This window comes from Molossus molossus, unplaced genomic scaffold (assembly GCF_014108415.1).
Source record: "Molossus molossus isolate mMolMol1 unplaced genomic scaffold, mMolMol1.p scaffold_m16_p_3, whole genome shotgun sequence".
Classification (NCBI taxonomy): domain Eukaryota; kingdom Metazoa; phylum Chordata; class Mammalia; order Chiroptera; family Molossidae; genus Molossus; species Molossus molossus.
In genome coordinates, this window is record NW_023425366.1 from 84,073,807 (window position 1) to 84,093,952 (window position 20,146).

Genomic DNA, 20,146 nt, shown 5'->3' on the forward strand with positions numbered 1-20,146 from the left:
GTGCTCCGCCTTTTAATTACCGGTGGCTTCTGTACAGTCCTGGTTCAGGCTGGGAGCAGGCAAAGAAAACACATATGCAATCTAGGGGTGTGGGCAAGAGGTGGGGGTGCGTAGGCAGGGTGTGGGTACTGCTAGAGATGGGGGAAAGAGTAGAATCCTATCCAAAAAATGTGAAGGTTAAAAAGGGGAAAATTAAGACATAAATAAAAGCATCCAGAACACAAAAGATAATGAACAGTCTTGTTTTATTACTTTTAAGTAATAAAGAGCCTTTTTCCTTGCTTTTTTTTTTTCCCTTTTTTCTTTTCTTTTTTTTTTACAACATACATTAAGTCGTGAAGCAGATGTTAAGGGACGTGGAGATGGAAGGAAAATTGGTGACATCACAATATTTGTACAACTTGACAACAAATATAAGTCTGACTCTGTGGCATCTACCAGTGTCTAGCAAGGGTGGAAAGCAAAGGCACACTCAGGTTCATGGATCCTCCCTCCACACGCAATGGGGAAAAAAAGAAAAGCTGAAAAACACTTAAATGCAGACCCGCTCAACACAGGTGGGCATTCTAGGGTCACCACCACAGTGATGGGTTGTGGGAAGTTGGGGTGTGGGTTGGAATTGGACACGGTCTCCATAACACAGCTGAGGCAATGACGTGCACACACAGGATGAGCCGGCAGGCACTGCACTGTCAATACTCTTGGGAGTCCAGCTTCGGGAAGAAGGGAACAGGGTAATATACATCCATCACTTTCCTAAATCCTGCATTTCTAAAGAAAATCCAGGGGGGAAAAAAAACAATATCTCAGTTTCTATTTTAAAAAGACTTCATGGTTTCAAGGTATAGAGTTCACAGGAAGTGAGCATTGATTCCACTAACAAAACAAAAATATAAGGACACAGAAACAACAAAACCCTACCCCAAACAACAGGAAAAGAGCAAGAGATGCTTGGGACAGAAGGCTGGGCACGCAACCTTGCTACACACCCAAGTCTCTCTCTGATTATGTAGGCATCAGATTTTCACCAGGCAACTCAAAATTGCCCCAAATTGTCTTTTTTGAAAGTTTATTTTAAAGACAAAACTAACCTCAGCTCAAACTGGAAATAAAAAGGCAAAGAGACCACCAAATACGTTGAACTGTTTAAAGAACAATAACTAGTAATGTTCACAGTTTAGAGTATGCCGACAATTCCTTTGTTCACGATAAACAAAAGTCCCTTCTGTGTGCTTGCACTAATAGAAACCAAGGGGAAAACACCCACCTACCCACCCACCCCCCACAAACCATAACAACAAAAAGATAAAGACATTTTTTTAAAAATTAAAAATCTTTTGCCCCAGTCAAGGTTTTTGCAGCATCCATTGTAGTTGGCCTTGTACTTGGAGTTACTCATTAAGCACAGCAGGGACCAGCCTGCCTGCATCTGTTTCCATGTCATTTCTTTGTGTGCATTGCTCGCATGCACTCAGCTTGGAGACTCCTCCCAGATGCCTGCCCAACCACACACAGCGTGTTCTCCAGCCAGTGGACATGACAGAAATAAGGACTGGGACGTGAGTCCTTTTTCTGCTGGTAAATGAGGATATTACCATGTTGAAATGATCTGAGAATCTAAGGGAAGCGGGAGCTCTGGAGGGAGAAGGGATTTGCCACCCACAACACTGGGGTCCATGTTTGGCAACATGACCAAAGGGTGGATGGAGTTGGCACGACTAGAAGGAAGTGTGAATTGGAGGTTGTTGTGCACCCAGCTTTCCCAGGCTGCAAGATTATAAGCATCACTACTGCGTATTTCTTCCATCTGCTGGACAGCTAATCTTCCAGAGGACTGGAGCGGGGTTAGGGGAGGGTTAAATAAATATCTGTATTTCAAAAGGAGGAAAAAATTTATCATCATGACAGTTTACAAGTGTACACAACTCAGGGTGTAAGGCACAAATTTACATGTGGAAAACAGGCTATTCACAGATGTAACCCCACGAAAAACCCGTGTGATCAAACCATTAATTTATGCAAGGTAGCAGCCAGCATATTAATTAGTTCACACCGTTTATGGATTTTGTTTGCTGTCTCACATGCAAGGCGAAATGAGATGGCATATCACAAGCTGGTGCCTTCACAGAAAGTAGGAACCACTGACAAAGCCAGGTTGGCAACAATGGGACATGGATGTGCCATTCTAAAAGTTCCTCTCCTGGTTGCCTTAGAAGTTAGGATCTGGAAGGACTTTTAAACCGATTAATTTTTTTCGCATGTTATAGCACAGAGACTTGACCAGCAAATTAAGTGGTAGATTTAAATAAATATTCCCCTCTCAACTTTCTCCTTTAGCTAGAGATCAGACAGTCCAAACACAAAGCTCAGAATTCCAGCTCCAACTTATTTACTCAGTGAATTTATTGTAAAAATAAAGAAACTCAATTATTCCAGTTAATGGATTTCACGTTAAATATTGTAACTTCAAGGGGCTTTCTGAAGAGCTGTTCATATGGTGGTATATGGAAGAGTCCATTCCTTAAGGAAAAAAAGGGTGAACAATAAATAAAGTTACTTGCGTTATCGGTCACGTTATTTCATTAAAAGAGAGGAGCAGAAATCTATGACATAGTTGCCCAACATGGCATTCATCTGCTATAACAGAAAGCTGTAACACTGGTGGGCATTTCACAGTATCTGCGCATAGTAAACTTCTGCCATTGTTAAAAGTCTGAGTTAGAATTATCAATGAATTCTTTTTTCTTTTTTTTGTCTTTTTAACTTGCATGATTTAAAAAAAATGTGTTTGTGTTTTGCGAGTTGGAACACTAGCCTCGTTTGGCAGCGCCCAGTGCAGTCACGGACAAAAGGTTGCAATTGCTGTTCACCTCTGTGTGTGAGTGTCTATGTGTGAGTGTGTGTTTGTGTGTGTGTCTGTGTCCGCGCGTGCATGCGCACACGTGTGGGGGTGGGTTGGTATGTGCTTTTGGCTCATGTTTGTGATGAGAGTTTAAGTCTTTCTGAGTACGACCTGTTGCAGGGTGTGGGGGGAGAGTGAAGGAAGGGAATGGAGGTGAGTCCCGCGTCGCAAACCTTCACCAAACCACGTGGGCCACTTGGAGAGTCCCCCGAATCGCAGAGGACGACGCAGCGTCCTGGGCTCCCGTGGCCGTCTTGGTCTGGTGTGGACTCAGGCAGCTGAGAACCGTGCGGGGCGGAGCGCGCCTCGCCTTTCCTGCTGGCTCGACACCTTACCCCGTCCCCTGGGATTATGTACACGCATCATTGGGCTTCATGGATGTGGAAAGGGGGGCAAAGGTAGGTTTGGGGGGTACGTCCGGCTTTAGCGAGGGTGTGCGCTTCAGCCCGGACCTGGTTAATGAGTTGTAGGCGTTGAGGCTGGGCTGCCTCGAAACAGTCACGGCCGGGCCCGACGGCTGGGAGCTGTGCACCTGGATGGAGTCCACCCGCTGCGGGGCGGGGGGCGGGTTGTCTCCCCGGCCAAAGCTCTGGTTTCTGGAGAGGTGGGAGGAATTGGAGGAGTTAGTATTGTTTCTTTTGAGAGTGGTGGCCTGGTGGCTTCTCGTGAGTGAGTTCGTGGGGTAGCTCCGCTTATAGTCAAGCCCGTAGGAGGAGGAGTGGTGCATCTCCAGCCTCTTGCTCAGGCCGCTCTGCGACAGGGAGGCCCCCGGGGGGCCCAGGGAAGCCTCCCGCTGGGGGACCTTGGGGGGCAGGCTGTCCAAGTTCTCCACTAGGTTCACCCCATGGTTGGGGCTCTTGCTGCTGAGATGTTCCTTGATGGTCTTATATTCCAGGGTGGCCGCCTGGTCCTCCAGGGCCATCTGGGCCACCTCGCTCATTTTGGGCTGGTCCACGTACTCGTGCTGGTAGCCCTGCTGTGTGATGGGCAGGACCACCACGCTGGGGATGTGGCTGGGGGAGGCCCGCAGGGGCAGGTCAGTGGGAATCACAGGGGAGCCCATGGGGGGCATGTCCTTTGTGCAGGCATTGATGAGGTTCTGGTTCCTTTCCCACTCCCGGCTGCCGCGACTGGGCTTCCGCTTCTGCTGCAGCGTTGGGGTGGACTCGGGGGTGGGCAAGGCTGCCAGGTCCAGGTGGTGCTGGTCGGCCTTAATGAGCATCTTGGCCGTGTTACTGGGAGTGGCCAGCTTGCCGTTGTGCATGAGCGGTGTGAGGATGGCCTCTGGCTTTGGCTCTTTGGACTGGGTGTCGCCAAAGAGGCCGCTGAGCTTGGTGACGCTGCTCATGGAGCCCCGGCGCGAGTGGGTGAGCTCCTCCTTGCGCTGCACGGAGGACACGTCTTTGCGCCGGTGATCGCAGACGCAATAGACGATGATGCCCGAGAAAACGGCCCCCATGACAAAAGCCAGAATGACCGCAATGGCCAGGAGGGTGACAGGAACGAGCTGGTCATGGCCTTTGAGGTAACTTTCGCGAATCACTCCTGCAACAGACATCGCATATGGTGTTAAGAAACGAAAGGACACCCCGAAGCATATTTTCGTTTGGCATTCAACCTGTTCAGTAATAAGCGACAATGGCACCTCAGCATAACTTGTCATCAAGGCGCAGCTGATCAATATGAACTAATCAATCCTCCCCAAGCTCCCCCTGAGAAGTAGGTAAAAAACTCTGTTGCCTCTTTGGGTTCTAAAAAATTGCATTCTCCCTGTCTTAGGTACTTGTTCCTTCCACATGGCTTCATTCTGTGGAATACAGCAATTTGTTTCCAAAATTTAACCTTTTCCCCTCTTCATCTTTTTCAAACTTCTCCTCATAAAACTGGGATAACAGATATTTTGAATGGGGGAAGGGGGAGAGGCCACAATTTTACCCACATTAAATGAACAAACCGCACAACACTTCAGGCTTCCGGGTATTTTCTCGTGTGTCCCTTGTGGGCACCGTGGCCCCTATCTGGAGAGAAGCTGTGTTTGCTTTTCAAGCCACTGGAGGAAAGACAGTGTGTCATTTACAGTGAACGAAAATAGCCAGAACTCACGGACTACAAGTGTGTGCTGATTTGGCATTACCCCGGCAAAAAAACCCCAAACACAAACAACCCACGCATACCCAATTTCCGGTACATAAGCTGAATAATTGGATGAAGCTCTTCCCTTACTTGAACTAAAAGGATATTTAGAAAAGGGGACCATTTGGGGCCCTGAAGTGGGTTTGAGAAGTGTCAGGTCTGATGATTACGGCTGGAGCTTGCGGTCACGGTGAGGTTCTTCAGCAGAGCTAATCTCATCAATTTAATAAAAACCATGTGACTGTCAATAACCTTACACTACATTAACCAAGATGCTGTGTTTCTGAAGAAAGTTGCTGTCCCCGTTCCTGCTTAATCAGCCACCAAGCTGAGACTCTAATCAAATGCAAACATTGGAGCTTTTGTTTTTTTTTAATACCAGGTGAGAATACATATCACAATCGTCAGGTCTTAAGTGCTTGATGCAGTAGCTAAAAAATAAAATCTTAAATACTTCAATTCCTGCCTCTGGAGAGAGAAAGAACATGAATACATTAGAGGCACCGCATGGGCTGAGGAAATGTAAACATTGTTCCTATTATGGAAACTGATAGTAAGACCGAAAATGTACCTTCTCTGGTCCCAGGAGACACATTTTTCATCTACTAAATCAACTCTTTCTGGAATATGTTTAATATATTTTCCTGGCAGATATCAGTGGCACAGAATTACAATGAAATGAAATAAAATAAAAATCTCTACCTCTTCCCAAACCCACAACATGCAACCATTAAACTTCTGCTGAAATGCTGAGACGTTGAAGAAATGCAGCTTTGTCTTGGGGCCTTTCTGCTAAAATATTTTGATTAGGGAAGTAATGGTTTTAAAACTCAGAAACCTTAGCCTGAGAAGATACATTGTATTTTCTTTCAAAACTGCCCTCCTCCCCTCAACTGTGACATCACAGTCGGTCGCTGTGGAAATGATTGTCCAGTCACAAAGGATCATGACTTCAGGTGAGGAATGAATAGAACCAGCAAATATCTCTTGAGAAAGAAAGATTCTGTGATTAAACAAATGCCCTTGATAATGAAGGGCAGAGGCAATTCACCCCAGGGAAAGTGTGTGTAGGATGGTCAGACATTGACTAATGTTCAAATGTGACACTTTTCAAATATTTCTAGATTTATCTTCATGGACTTTTAAGGGGTAGAAACTGAGAAGCAAAAAGCCAGCAGGAAATTCAGCTATAACTCACACCTTTTATATTGTGGAGCTCCCCAAACAGTGGGGTATCTCTGTGTTCAAATATGTTTTAATACCCAGTCACCAAGGAACTGTGATACTGAAAATTTTTTCCATAAATTTGCATTTTCTTGTTGTAATGCTAAAACAGCACTGCTTTTCTTTCATTTCTGATTGTGCATGGGGTTCTATTGAACATCATTTTTAACCACCGACATATAATGCCACAAAGATGTAAACTGTGAATAAAATGGGTTTAATTTCCCTGTTGATTTGGCAATCTCATTGGGGCGAGAGACCACTGACAGGGGTACTAGGTAAATTTTTTTTCCATAGCAAAGGGTATTTCATGAATCCCTTTCAGGCAAGCATATTTATGGGGCTGTGTCTCCTCAATAAATGCATATTTATAATAGGTCGCTATCTATAATTGGCTTTGGAATTTTACAATTTAAAGTGCCCTCTCTGTTTAAGAGGAACATGAAAAGTATAAGGCTAGAGCGGTCTTTTTGTTTTTTTTCCTGCTTAATTGTTTAATTGAGAATACGGCAGATGTTTCAAGGTTGTCCATTGCTTCGTTTAGCTTCCATTCTTCCTTCACGTCTGAAGGTCCTTGACTGTCTTAGATTCATGGAAACCACCTGTTCTTTCACTGGGAAAAACTGTTTTTCAGTGGGTGACTTTTGGTTCAGGTTTTCGATGGCTAACAAATGAAGCAGGGTCTGACCTTTGAGAAAAATGATGTCTCAGTTTCCCCCTGTCCCACTTTGTTATGTAAATAGAACCCTTAAAGACCTTTCCGTATCTTGATATCTACCATGAAGCAGGTGGCTTCCCTCATCCGTTTGTACAAATTCAGAAACTCCATGTCCAAAATGAGAAACAGTCAGAGATTAAGTTGAAAGCCCAGAAATTAGTTGAAAGAGATTAAGAAGTTAAAAGTTATTTTGAGGAAATGCCTTCTATACTTAAAGCTTTTTGCTTACATCATGAAAAAGGGCAAAGGGACATTCATGGTAATGATTAAATCATCTCTGTGACATTGGAGTCTTAAGCTTCTGCTTACTGCTGGGTGACCTTTTGGTAAGTGACTTAACATCTCTGGGCCTCAGGTTTTTTCACCTGTAATGTGAGGTCAACACACCTACTTTTAATGCCTTATTGGGTTGTTGCAAGAATCAAATGAAATAATGAATAAGAAAGAGCACAGATGCTGTGGTTTGCTGGACAACTCTGAAAGTCAAGCCACTAAAGAGAAGTGGTGGGTTAGTACCTCACCAAGCGCTTAAGACCCACAGTCACAGCTGCTCCATTGGTTCCATTTACTACGGATGTCCCGGAGGAGAGGGGACAGGCATGTTCTTCCAACTTCAAACCTTGTGCTGTCCAAATGCTGCCAAAGGTTGATATGTTAAGGCAACATAAGAAAACACTGTCTATTGGTCCTGAATTTTGAAATAAGTAAAACAACAAAAGTGGGAAATGTTCAGCAAAACAGTGATTACAGTTAGACTTCTAGTGGGGCATAGTCATGCAATCAGCTCCTAGGGAACAGGGAATGAAGTTCATATGCACGTATCACCCTCACCATTCCCAGGGCTCTTAGGCACTTAATAAATGATTATTAAATAAGTGGGTTAGCCCAGCCAGTATGGCTCAGTGGTTGAGCGTCGACCCATGCACCGAGAGGTTGTTGGTTCAATCCCTGGTCAGGGCACATGCCCAGGTTGTGGGCCCAGTCCCCAGTGGAGGGCATGCAGGAGGCAGCCAATCAATGTTCTCTCTCTCTCTAACATCAATAAAGAGAAAAATATAAATAAATAAGTGGGCTAGCAGTGCATTGTCCAGACATTTTTAAATGGACTTCTATACTTGGTGGGTCATCTTTAGAGTGACAATAACCTTGCTTCTGAAGTCACAGAAACATATCTCCAATCATATAGCAGAATATAATCATACTAACATCCATTAGACAAAAGTAATCTATAAAGGTGCTCAAAATATATTTGTTCAAAATAATGAAAGAAGCTATTTTAAAGATGAGAAGAAATTCATTCTGGGATAATTCCAAGAGAGATGAGGGTGTTCAGGTGGAACTGAATAATTTGAAACAAATGCCTCTGTGCAAAGGGTTCAGGGCAGCCCTGGGGAAGTGGGAGGGCCTTGGTACAGAGAGGGACCAATCAGAGTTGGCTTCTCTACCAACCCTGGTAGAGATGGGTTTTCTACTCATCAATCGAAAATGGGGCATTAGTAATGAAAACATTTTCTGAAAAATCCTTCGCATTGATTCATTAACCACAAGCTATTTCTCAGCAGTCATGAGGTGCTAAATGGTTTATTCTTTCCACCTTCCTACTGCAGGAAGCAAGGCACACAATGGCTTAGAGAGTTCTCTGAAATCATGCCTAAATTGGCAAAACTGAGAAAGAATAGAATCGCCATTATTTTTTTTTTCTTCTGAGGTGAGAGAATTTTCAGATGCTGGAGGAAGGTCTCAAAGGGGCAGTTTATAGGGCTGTAGAGGTTGAAGTAATGAAAAGATTAAGAACAACCCTGCCCACCAGGCCCCGCACTATGTAATTCAAAATAAGAACAATTATAAGCTATAAAATAAGAGGAAGTCCAACACAGTTTTGATTTTTTTATGATGACCATGTCAATGCATTTTGAGATTTCAAACATTACATTGTTTGTTTGTTTTTTATCCCCACCTGAGGACATTTTTGCATTTGTCTTCAGATAGAGTGGGAGGGAAAGAGGGAGGAAGAGAGAGAGAGAAACATCAATGTCAGAAAGACACATCAACTGGCTGCCACCCACACAACCCTGTTGGGGCCGGGGCAAACTGCAACCGAGGTACATGCTCTTAGAGGGAATCGAACCCGGGGCTCTCTGGTCCATGGGCCAGTGCTCTAACTGCTGGGCCAAACTGGCCAGGGCCAAACATTCAATTCTTTAAGAAATGGTTTCTGGCTGCCTTGCTGGCAGGTTCTCTACAATTGCCTAGTTTGCACGAGGAGCCCAGCACCAGGCTCTGGAACAATATACCCCAGGAAAGAGGCTCTCCTAATTTGGGATTGGATTGTGATGTTTTTGGTTCCTTTACTGTCATGCCCCCAGTATAACAAGGTTTCAGCTCCAAGCATCTTGGTGGCTGTCTTCAGCCAACATTTTCTGAGCATGAACTCAGGCACTGTGCTAGGTGCTAGGGAGACAACCCTGTGATCCAGGAGGGGAGAAAGAGGCAGGTGCTCATACCTAAACTACTTCCAAAGTGTGGAAGAACCAGGAGATACATCACTTCTACTTCATTATGGGCAAAGGCTTTATGTAGAAGGTAGCATTCGAGCTAAGACTTAAATATTCATAGGGTGTCATGCCATCCAGGTGGCTCAGTTGGTTGGAGCATTGTCCCATCACCAAAAGTGTTGTGGGTTTGATTCCTGGTCAGGGCACATACAGGTTGTGGGGTTTGATCCCCAGTTGGGCATGTATAAGAAGCAACCTGTTGATGTTTCTCTCTCCTCTCTTTCTCTCTCCCATCCTCTCTCTCTAAGATCAACGAACATATCTTCAGGTAAGGATTAATGAAAAATAAATTCATAGGATGTCAGCTGAAGTGGAGACACCAGAACCAAGGCATCAAGGGAAAGAAAGTGAAGGCTGTGCTCATTATTGGCAAATGGTCTAATTCCTTTCTAGTCTCTTCTCGGTATCTGGCACTGTGCTATGCTCTGACATGCTTCTGACCTTTCACACAGGCTGTGCTCTCGTCTGGAATATCCTTGCTTACCTTCTATTCCTCTGATTTGCTCCTTTAGGTCTTAGCTAAATGAAGACGCCTTCTCCAACTCCCTCAGACTAGGTCAGCTCTTCCTCCTACAAGGGTCCTGAACTCTGTGCTGCTCGATCCTAAAATCATCACTCTTATGATACTTGCATTATGTTTGCTTTTCTCACCTAGGCTGCTCTAGGAAGGAGAGATTTACGACTCAGTCCCCAGGCATAAAAAATGCTTAGTAAGTACCTGTTAAATAAGTAGTAAATGATGAGTATTTGTAGAGGGAAAATAAGAGCGAGAATTAAACACATTTGGAAGCAGGCTGAGAAAACCTTGAATGACTCAAAAAGATGTGTAGAAGACATGCCAGTTTTGGAAGGAAAGTTCTTGGTTAATTTGCCTGCAGTTTTAAGGTCTTCTTTCCCAAGAAAGTTCACTTTCAGCTTACTTGCTCTACGCTGAGTCCATTATTGAAAAACTGGCTTCAAAGAGTCAATATCTTTGCATTAAAAGCATAGCTAGTTTACCTGAATCTATTATTACTGTTTCTAAAATTAAAACTGTCTTCAACTATACTTATCCCCTGCATCCTACAGAAATAGGTAGATTTATCTGTCCTTTCAAAAAATGAAGCAAAACAAATAAACAAAACCGCACCTAAAATCAATTGCACCTACTAAGCTAAATACCAGGGAAGAGCCCTACCCATCTGCCCCCACTTATCTTGCTAAGTATGAGAGCTAGGCAGCCAGTACCTCGAAATGGTTAAGTGCATACTTTCCCCTCACTGGACTGCCTGTCTCAGAGCCACTGTGATATGATGGATGTGTCTGTCTCCATAGTGAAGTGATTAATAGGCATCTGTGTAAATCAGACCTGGTAACCACAAAGACAACAAAGCCTCTCTGTGTCCTTTAGAGAAATCTGCAAAGGCAAAAAGGAGGATGGACATTTCCTCCACTGTGAGCCAGAGCAGGGTTCGTGTTGGGTCTGAGAGCTCAGAAAGATGGCAAAACACCAAGAAAAGCCTCGGAGTAGGATCCCCTAAAAATAGACTCTTGATTCTGCTTTAGAGTAAGACAAGCCTACAATTTCCTTGAAATCCTCATAACAACTTGGGTGAATGGAATCTAACAACCCAGTTTCTCTTGTTTGAAAATCTTATTGCAACAAAATGCCAGGCTTACAGTCCTGCAAGGCAGTATGAATGAACTAATTATGGGCCAGCATCATGGCCGCTAACCACAGAGGGCCCGCTGTAATCCCTATCACGGAGAGAAGAAAATAAATAGGGGAAAAACCCCGACTGGAGACAATCTAGCTGCAGAGCCCCCCCTCCCCCATGGCGATGACCACACTGAAAGTGCGGTGGCAGCTCTCTGTGGTTATCTCGGCAGGAAGCAGCCTTCTTCTTGTCTTACGGCATAATGTGAACCAGATGGCTGAGGAATAAACTGAAACTCCAGCAGCCATGGAAATGGGCTCAGAGTTTATAACTCAAACTTTCCTTTTCCTCTTTTTTTTAATTTTTATTTTTTTACCCCCTCTGCCTACAGGAGGCTGAAGATTAGGTGCTGGGAGGGGCCATGGTCTTCAAGATGATCAAGTTAGTGACAGGCGATGCCAAAGTAAAGGCAGCTTTCTGGCTGCGGGACCTCCTCAGTTCAGAAGCTATTTTTCGAACACGGACACACTGGAACGGTGCTTACTGGGTGGCTGCCCGCGGATGAATCCCTTTCCAGTTCTCTCGCCTCTGAGGATGCCCTTTGTCGTTGTTGGGAGACCATCACGGGAAGTAAAGGGAGAATGAGCATGAAAGTCATTTGATTTCATATATTTTTAAGGGGAGAAACAGCTTCATGCCCCCCTTTGTGCCAATCGGAGCGCTCAGCGCACGGTTCGTCCTCGGCTGCACGGCCGGAGTTGGCACGGCCGCTGGGGCGCGGCGCTGGGAGGGACTGGCGTGCCGACTGGGTGTCATGATAAGTTAATCTTGAAAAGCCATGCCCCGGGATGTTGGTCTCTGGCTCCATGTGTTAGAATTAGTACTGTCTTTCTAAAGATAATGGTTATTTCAGATGGGCAAAGATTTAGTAATGGTTGCATGGTTTATTTTCCTTTTTTTGAGGTTTTCTTTCTAATAACACTGGAAACCCAACATCTAAGTGATCTCTGAAACCAGACAATTTCTATTGTCCAGCTTCCTGGTCCCATCTTTTCCCTTTGCTCTCTCACATGGCATCAGAGCTGCAAAATGGGGGAGAGGATATCCTTATATAATTGTGAAATTCAGGTGATTCTTTGTATTATTTGCAGGCTTTGATTTTTTTTTTTCTTTACAAAGCAAGCAAAATACAAATATGAGAAAACAGGCCTGTTTGAAAACTCCTAAAACTGACAACTTAAACTTGCTAGAAATAGAGTCCTTAGGATCTAGGCTATAGATGAGGCTGGGTGTTAATGGTTAAGAACATAAACTTGGAGGTCATAAAGACCTGGGTTTAAGTCTTGGCTCTATAACTAACTAGCTGTGTGACCTTGGGCAAGTCACCCAATCTTTCTAAGCCTCAGTAGGTCGAGTATGAGATAAGTGTTGTTGGAAGGATTACATTAAGTGAATGAAGGCTTATAGAGCATTTGGTATAGTGCAGGACACATATTAATGCTCAATTAATAACGTAAGGGAAGTGTTTCTAGAATTTGTGACAAGTTAATCTGCCTTTGACAGGGTCCAAGATAGACTATTTTAATGAATCACTTTGGTTGGGTTCAATTATGTTTAGCAAGAGTGGAAAATAAGGATTTAAAAATACAGTAAACTCTTGGAGAGTAACCTTAAATAAGGTAGCTCATAGCAACTGGAAAGTGTCCCAAATCAGTGCTACTCTGCACCAGCATCACCTGTAACTTGCTAGAAATAATTACCTAGGTCCTACTTAGACGCTCTGAATCAGAATCTCTGGAGTTGGGATTCAGAAATTTGTGTTTTAACAAGGCTCCCAGATGATTCTTATGTTCACAGAAGCTTGAGACACACTGCCCTAAATGACATGAACAGTATTCCAGAAAATGCATCTATGATGTTTAGCGTTCAAGTCCAACCTCAAACACCACTGAGGCAGTATATAACCAGATTTTAAGTGACTAAATGTTCAAAGTATGAGTCTTTGTTCAAAGTATGGGTCTCGTGTGTGACCATCTCTTTACTGTGGTTACTTTATTCTGACAAAGAATACAAGATGGATGTGATTTTATTAGAAAGACAAATCCCTAACACTTTCCCTTGGTACCTGACAAAGGCTTGACATGCAGTCTACAATACCTTGCCCTCTGCTCCTGTCACAGAATCAACCCAATTTGTTAGAGCCCAAAGCTGCTGGGAGAATGTCAGTGGTCTCCTTATCTGCCCCAGCATGAAGACACAGGGAATTTCAGCTGCTCCCCATCTCTGTCACAGGGGCCATCAGATAGGTCCCAGACTGGATCAACCCAGTCAGGACTGGTTCCCAGACACAGAAGCAGCATAATCTCAGTGGGAACTCACTATTAACTAGAGCACCCTTCTTTAGACGCCTGCACTTCATGTCACCTTGAAATCAACTCCCTTCAAGCAACACACAACCATCAAGAATAAAACTCAGGAAGATTTTTTTCCTTCATATTTCTGGATTGAGGAAGGGACCCAGTTCATGGTTCATTCCCCAAGTTAAGATCCTGCTTTATAATAAAACAACAGTGCACTCATTGGAGCTCAGGTCTTGCAGATCTGCTGAGCTGAACTGAATCTGCAAATCCATAGAATTATATAAGACATTTCAAATTACATTACATTTCTGCTGTGTGCTTTTAAATCACGGAGTGCAAGACCCGTCAGCACTTAGGGTATATTTATTACCTTAACAAATGTCAGATGATTGTGTCCAGTGTTATCTATTATTTATGAATAACAAGAAGCTGTAAGACTGGAAATGACAAGCTTTAATATGTCCAAAAGGTTAGGCGTAATGCAGTTTGCTGCCCTATAAATTTCTTGACATCATTTTCCCTCCTAATAAAGCACTGTCAGTGGCGACTACACCGAACTTCCATTATTTCCACACAGCTCATTGTGACTGCCCCTGCCTTCACTGAAGAAATGTACCCACAGATACATATTCCAAAAAGAATGCATCCTTTAAAGAAATATGAAATTTAAAAATAATTGGAGTGAGAAATTCCTATTATCCAATTAAAAAGAATCTTTTCACAGAGACAGTTTTCAGGCTGTAGACTTCCGAGAGCTTAAAAAATATTAATTAAGGATGACAAACCTTCACACTGCTCATAATGAGCTTCCCGACGCCGATTAAGATCCCATCTACTGTGCATCCGATATAGTTGAATACATCCAACTGCATTTCACTGGTTTACTTCAGGCCCTTCAGCGAGTTAAGGTGACGGGTTCACGTGCATCCTTTCGGGCCCCCAGTGCAGCCATGCGCTCACAGGACTGTGCCTACTGCCTGCATCTCCCCGGGACCCAACGAGAACACGGCTCTTCTGTCCCCTTCCTCTCTATGGCAATGGCATGAATTTTGTATTTTGAGCAACTCTGGCCACTTTTGAGGCCATTCTCATATATAATGTCAAGAAAAGATCCCTGGCCAGTTTGGCTCAGCGGTTGGAGTGTCGGCCTGCGGTACAGAGAGACCCGGGTTCGGTTCCCGCTAAGGGCACGTATCTCGGTTGCAGTTTGTCCCCGGCCCTGGTTGGTCGTGCGGGTGGCAGCCACTCGATGTGTCCCTTCACATCGATGTTTCTCTCTTTCTCTCTTCCTCTCTCTCCCTCCCGCTCTATCTGAACAAAAAATGGAAACATGTCCTCGGTTGAGGATAAAAAAAAAAAAAGAGAAAATGTCCTCAGGAAATTTCCCAGTTTCTACTGTTTTGCCTCGTTAGACTACTCTGTCTATGGAGCAGCGAGGTGTGCAAAGTCAAACTTGTAACCACCTTTTTTATTTTAACTTTAGGAAATGAGGCTATCAGAAAGTTTTATTACAAAGCTAATGTTATTTTTTCCATTATTGTACGTGATTCCAAATACAAAGGACTCTTCACAGTTTTACTGTTAGGACAAATCAAATTCTAGATGAACGCAGTGCAGTTGAACCAATTAGAGAGCAAATTTTTAACTACTCCAGATGTTCAGTTAATAAGATCATGCCTAACCTAGTCCCTGTAGTCCTTGAAAGTCCCATTAAGCTGTCAGAAACCTCTGTCACTGTGTGTGTGTGTTTGTGTACAAAATAGGAGAGAAATGAAATAAAGAGATTTTCAGGGAAAGGGTGGAGCAAAATGAATGCATGTCAATGGGGATGTTGCTTGAAAAAGTGGCTATAGATTCAAGGTAAGAAGCACCTGTAGAAGTTTTGATTTTTTAAATACCCTAAGGTATAAGTTGCCGATTTAAAAAAAAAAAAAAAATTCAAGTCATCATAATCACAATTTAAGTCCTTCAATTTTTTTTCTAAAGAAAAATGGATGTTAGGTGAAAAAAAGGTTTAATTAGTATCTCTAGGAAGAAACTTTAAATATTGGTGTGCAGATTCAGAGAGGCAGGGAGATGAAACAGTTTTCTACGTGGCTGACATTTAACTTATTTTTTCTTCTACCCTTTCCACAATAATCTCATCAAGACCTTAGATAAATTCAGCAAGTTGTCAAGAGGATCCAGAATTAATGAGATCAAATCCATGTCTCTGCCTGAGCTGCTGGAAGAACAATTTCAGCTTTCTACACGGGCTTCTCCGTCCTCCTCCCTGCTCCCCGCACACACTCACGTGGAAACTCCCAGGGCATCTATGACAGCTCAGCACCTGGCCTCATACTGTCCTTTTCCTCAGGTCTTCAAAGAGCCAGAGACCACAGATAAATTCCTTTTCCGGTAGGTGACAAAGAAATATTAATATAGTATAAATAAATGGCAGCACCCTGGATTCTATTATCATTTCTTTCTCAGTCTCCCTGGTTTCAAACCCTGTTCTGGATGAAAACTCCACGCACCATGCACCTCCGTGTTTTAACTAGAGTGACAGAGAAGCCCGAGGGTGGAGTTCACCTTGTCTGGGGCTCTACCGGGAAAGGGCAGTGATGTCCACATGCTTCAGATCCAAACCTGACGCTGAGCGTCACGTCCCAAACTTACTGTGTCTATGTAACTGACATCCCAGAGTGATTGGATAATCAACTTAGTGTGTGTCTGTCATCTACCAGTCTCTTGATCTCTGCCTTTCCCTCTCTCCTACCTCGTTTGGTCCCTTTCTTTCCATCCTTCCACCTTCCTACCCCCCACTGCCTACAGCTAAAGCCAACCCCCCGTAGCATGGCCTTTAAGGCTCCATACTGTCAGTGCGATCTCGATCCCAGGAAGCTCAGTTCCCAGTCTGGCCCTCTGTAGAGCTTATCCCTTCCATCACAGCACGCTGCTTGCCTCTTCATCATTACACTCTGCCCTTGAATCGCTTTGTGTCTTGGTCATGTCACTTATGTAGCTTGGAATGTCGCCCCCCTTTTGCCTTCAAAACTTTGCGAGGCCTTCCCATAGCCTCGACTTGGAATGAGCTGTGTCTCCTTCCTCTCCCAGCACTTGGCCTGCGCCTCTCTCCTCCTTTTTCTCTCAGACTCCACTCCGCCTCGTCGGCTAGCCCGCAGGTCACCTGTGTGCATCCCCTGCTGAACTGGAAGCTTCTGGAGCACGGGGCTTATGTTGACTTCAGATCGTATCTACTGTCACACTCAGCACAGGGCTCATGTTTGACGCCGCTGGCTGAGTGTCTGCTGAAGGCCCGGGGACAGACCTGAGGGAAGGCTGCTGACGTGCCTTTCTTGAAGGCTAGGCTTATTGTCCCCACTGTTACACTATTATTTTGCAGTGCAGTTTGGATTCCAGTTCATCCCCTTCAAAGCCATGGAAATGAGAAATGGGAAAACAATTCAACACAGCCACACAAAAAAGGGGAAAAAAAATATGATTAATATAACAGTTGTTTAAAACGTGAAGTTAAATAGAATTAGGAAGCGCCAGAAGTTTTAACCATGCCCTTATTTAGGAACAGTTTGATTTCTGAGCCTTCTGTACTTAAAAGTGGCATTTGAAAGCCGGCCGTCAGTGATCATTAAGTTCTTATATTTCAAACACATAACTGTTAGTGATAATTCTCTGAAATTAAATATATTTCACAGAATTACATTTTTACTTTAATTCCTCTTATATGGGTTATTCTAAGAGTTAAAGGGCAAATGTAATCTAGAGATCAGATTTTGTATTTTCACTGAATAAGTTAAGAGTAACCTCTTCATAGGATTGCCAGGCAGCAACTAAATATATAGAATACCTGGTTAAATTTCAACTTCAAGTAAATAATAATATTTTAATATAAGTATGCCCCATTTAATATGCAGGAATACTTACACTAAAAATTATTCATGGTTTATTTGACATTCAAATTTAACCAGGCGGTCTATATTTTACCTCATAATCCTCCTCGTCTACCCCCAAATCATGTACTTCTAATGATCCCCACAAATATTCTTTAGACTCACTCTAAACTTCTGGAGATTAAACTAGCTTAACAGATAGTAATAAAAATGATACTAAACCTTTATGGGGAAGTTATAGCATATAATGTACAAATGAAAAAAAAATACTAATGGACTGAATTTCAAGAACTGTGTTTTATTTTTCATTACCGGCAACAATGGCAACTTAGAGATCAAGTTTCTTGTGAACTTTGATGGATACCTTTTCTCTCACCCTCAAAAACAGAAATAAATGAACTCTAATTTTAAAAGATTGTTAAAACAATAGCAACCAATTCCCCATCCCGCGTTGTCCTTGGCCCTGACCTTGATGTTCCTAACCGGGTCAGCTGAGGGGGAAATTGTTGGCTGGAAGTCCAGCTCCATGTCCCTCCCACACATAGACTTCCTCACCCGACAGAAGCCCTTTCTCTGGATTCTCTCGTAGACTGTCCTGTTCAATCATCACATTTAGAAATGGCTGTGATACTATAGGTTTTACTTATAGAAGCTTATGCAAATTATCATGGGCTTAGTTTTTTGTTTTTGTAAATAAAGCTCAGGCTGGTTTTTGCATTAAAGGGCTGAGTTTGCCAGCATTTCCACAGAAATTTTAAATATGAACCCTATACCAAACATCCCTCTTTTCTCCTTCCTTCCCGTCAAGTGATACATGACTGTATAATACTGGGACTGCAGGGAAAGACTAAAGAAAAGGGACTGAAAAACTGTTTCCAAGTGCTATGTCCTTGATGTGTTTAGCCAAGTTGTCTATTATCTTTCTCTCAAACCTGCTGTGTAGTTATGCCTTGTTCACAAAGACGGTGGTGGTCGTAAAAGCTTTTTGGTGCATTTCCTAGTCTGTGTGTACTTCATCTGTCTGCTGGTTTGATAGTTCTTGGATAGGAACTATGTCTATCTCTAGTATGGCCTCTAACTCCTTATTGGCATCCGATACTGTGCTATAGAGCCAGCAAAAATTTTTGTTTGAGAAGCTTTAGAAAACATTTTTGTTATGGTAGTTGTACTGAAGACATGGCAGAGAAAATGTGACCCACGTTAAGGAGTTAGGAAAAGAAGGGAAGCTTATTTTCCTTCCTTTATTAACTGTCATCAGCAATAACCTTTTCCGTATATAAAATTACCTACATATGACTCAATAGGAGTGGTAAGAAATCCCTTTCCTCATCGGGAGAACTGGGATGCTTTAAAATCCCCAATCCATTAGCTTTTAAACACTGGAGATTATTGAAATGGAAGTTTGAATGAGAGAAAGGGGAAAGAAGGGTCAGGTGTAGGTTACTGCCAGGCCAGGGGAATGCACCGTAACACACAGTCCTCACAGATCTGGGAAAAACAGCAAAGCGCTGAAGGTAAAGTCCCCCCCAGGCCACAGTTTGGGTAATAACTAGCTGTAGTCCACACTTGGCTGCTCACTGCTGTCTGGCGAAACATCTCACCAGATGCTTAACAAGCCTGGAATGACTCTTTTTTTTTTTTTTTTTTTAGTTTAAATTCATTTTACTTGAAATTCCTCCTTGACCAAACTTTTCATTTCCAATCAAAAAAGCTCCATAGTTAGAGGAGAAATCAGAAGAGCACTAGATAATAAAATTGCAGCGTTTAGAGCCCAGCCAACAGAAGGGATAGCGGTTATTAAATCTTGTTCTCCCAAATGCCAGAAGCAAAGTTTTGGTAGTAGTTTAATCCTCAGTGGACTCTTTTAATTACTCTACGCCAGAGTTACCCGAATTTGAGTCCTTCAGCTACCTATGCTGCAACTGAGTGCTACCAATGAATCTCGTCGACTAGATCATTTACTTACAGTTTCTTTACCTTTAGAATGTATTTCAAATGGAAACTTTGTGTCATTATCATAAATGGAAAAAAAAAGTGTCACTTTTCATAAATAGAAGGTAACTATAAAAATAAAAGTAATGGAAAGCAAAGCAATGTTAGCCTGGCTAGTTCCGGCTACAAGTCCAAGCCCACAACCTAATGCCAGTTCTTTCTTGTCAAAAAGAGGGAGTAGCAGTTTAGGGAGTTGTTAATGATAGGGCACCGAACTGAGACTTTTTCCTGGACATACCCGAGACTGAAAGAAATGAAAATGGTGTAACTTTCCACCACACGATTCTTGAAAGTCAGGGTGTCCCCGAGACACCTAAACCATCTTCTGTAAGGTGCTGCGTGTCCAACCCGGAGGCAATTCTGCTGTGGGCTATGGTGCATTTGAGGAATAAATAATTGACTATAAAGGGGATTGTTAATAAACCCTGTGATTTATAAAATCCCATTCAGGATTGTTATGAAGTGTGGACAATATGCTCATTATCCTTTATAGACCTTATGAATCTTACTGGACTATTATTTCCGGACTAAAAATTGCTTGCACAAATAGCTTGGACATTGATTAAAATATACTTAACATTTACTGTACATTGTAGCTTAAATTATTCATTTGATCTCTTATTTAAATTCTGTTTCTGCATCTTTTCCTTGTCTATAATAAGCCTATCTTGACTAAATGTAAGAGTGTGATAATATCTCACTTGAACGATTTCCCAAAATACATACACATACTAC

At 43.0% G+C, this 20,146-nt stretch overlaps 1 protein-coding gene across 3 annotated transcripts in view; it reads right to left on the minus strand.

Moving 5' to 3' along the window:
* Window positions 1–227: 227 nt before the first annotated feature.
* SEMA6A (semaphorin 6A) overlaps window positions 228–20,146 on the minus strand; it is a 125,329-nt gene continuing 105,410 nt past the window's right edge. Inside the window, exon 19 of one of the 3 annotated variants that reach the window (XM_036279797.1) lies at window positions 228–4,447. In XM_036279797.1, the coding sequence (XP_036135690.1) occupies window positions 3,252–4,447 (1,196 nt within the window). In that variant the 3' untranslated portion in view covers window positions 228–3,251. The remainder of the gene's footprint in view (window positions 4,448–20,146) is intronic. The other 2 variants (XM_036279799.1, XM_036279798.1) reach the window with 2 other exon arrangements.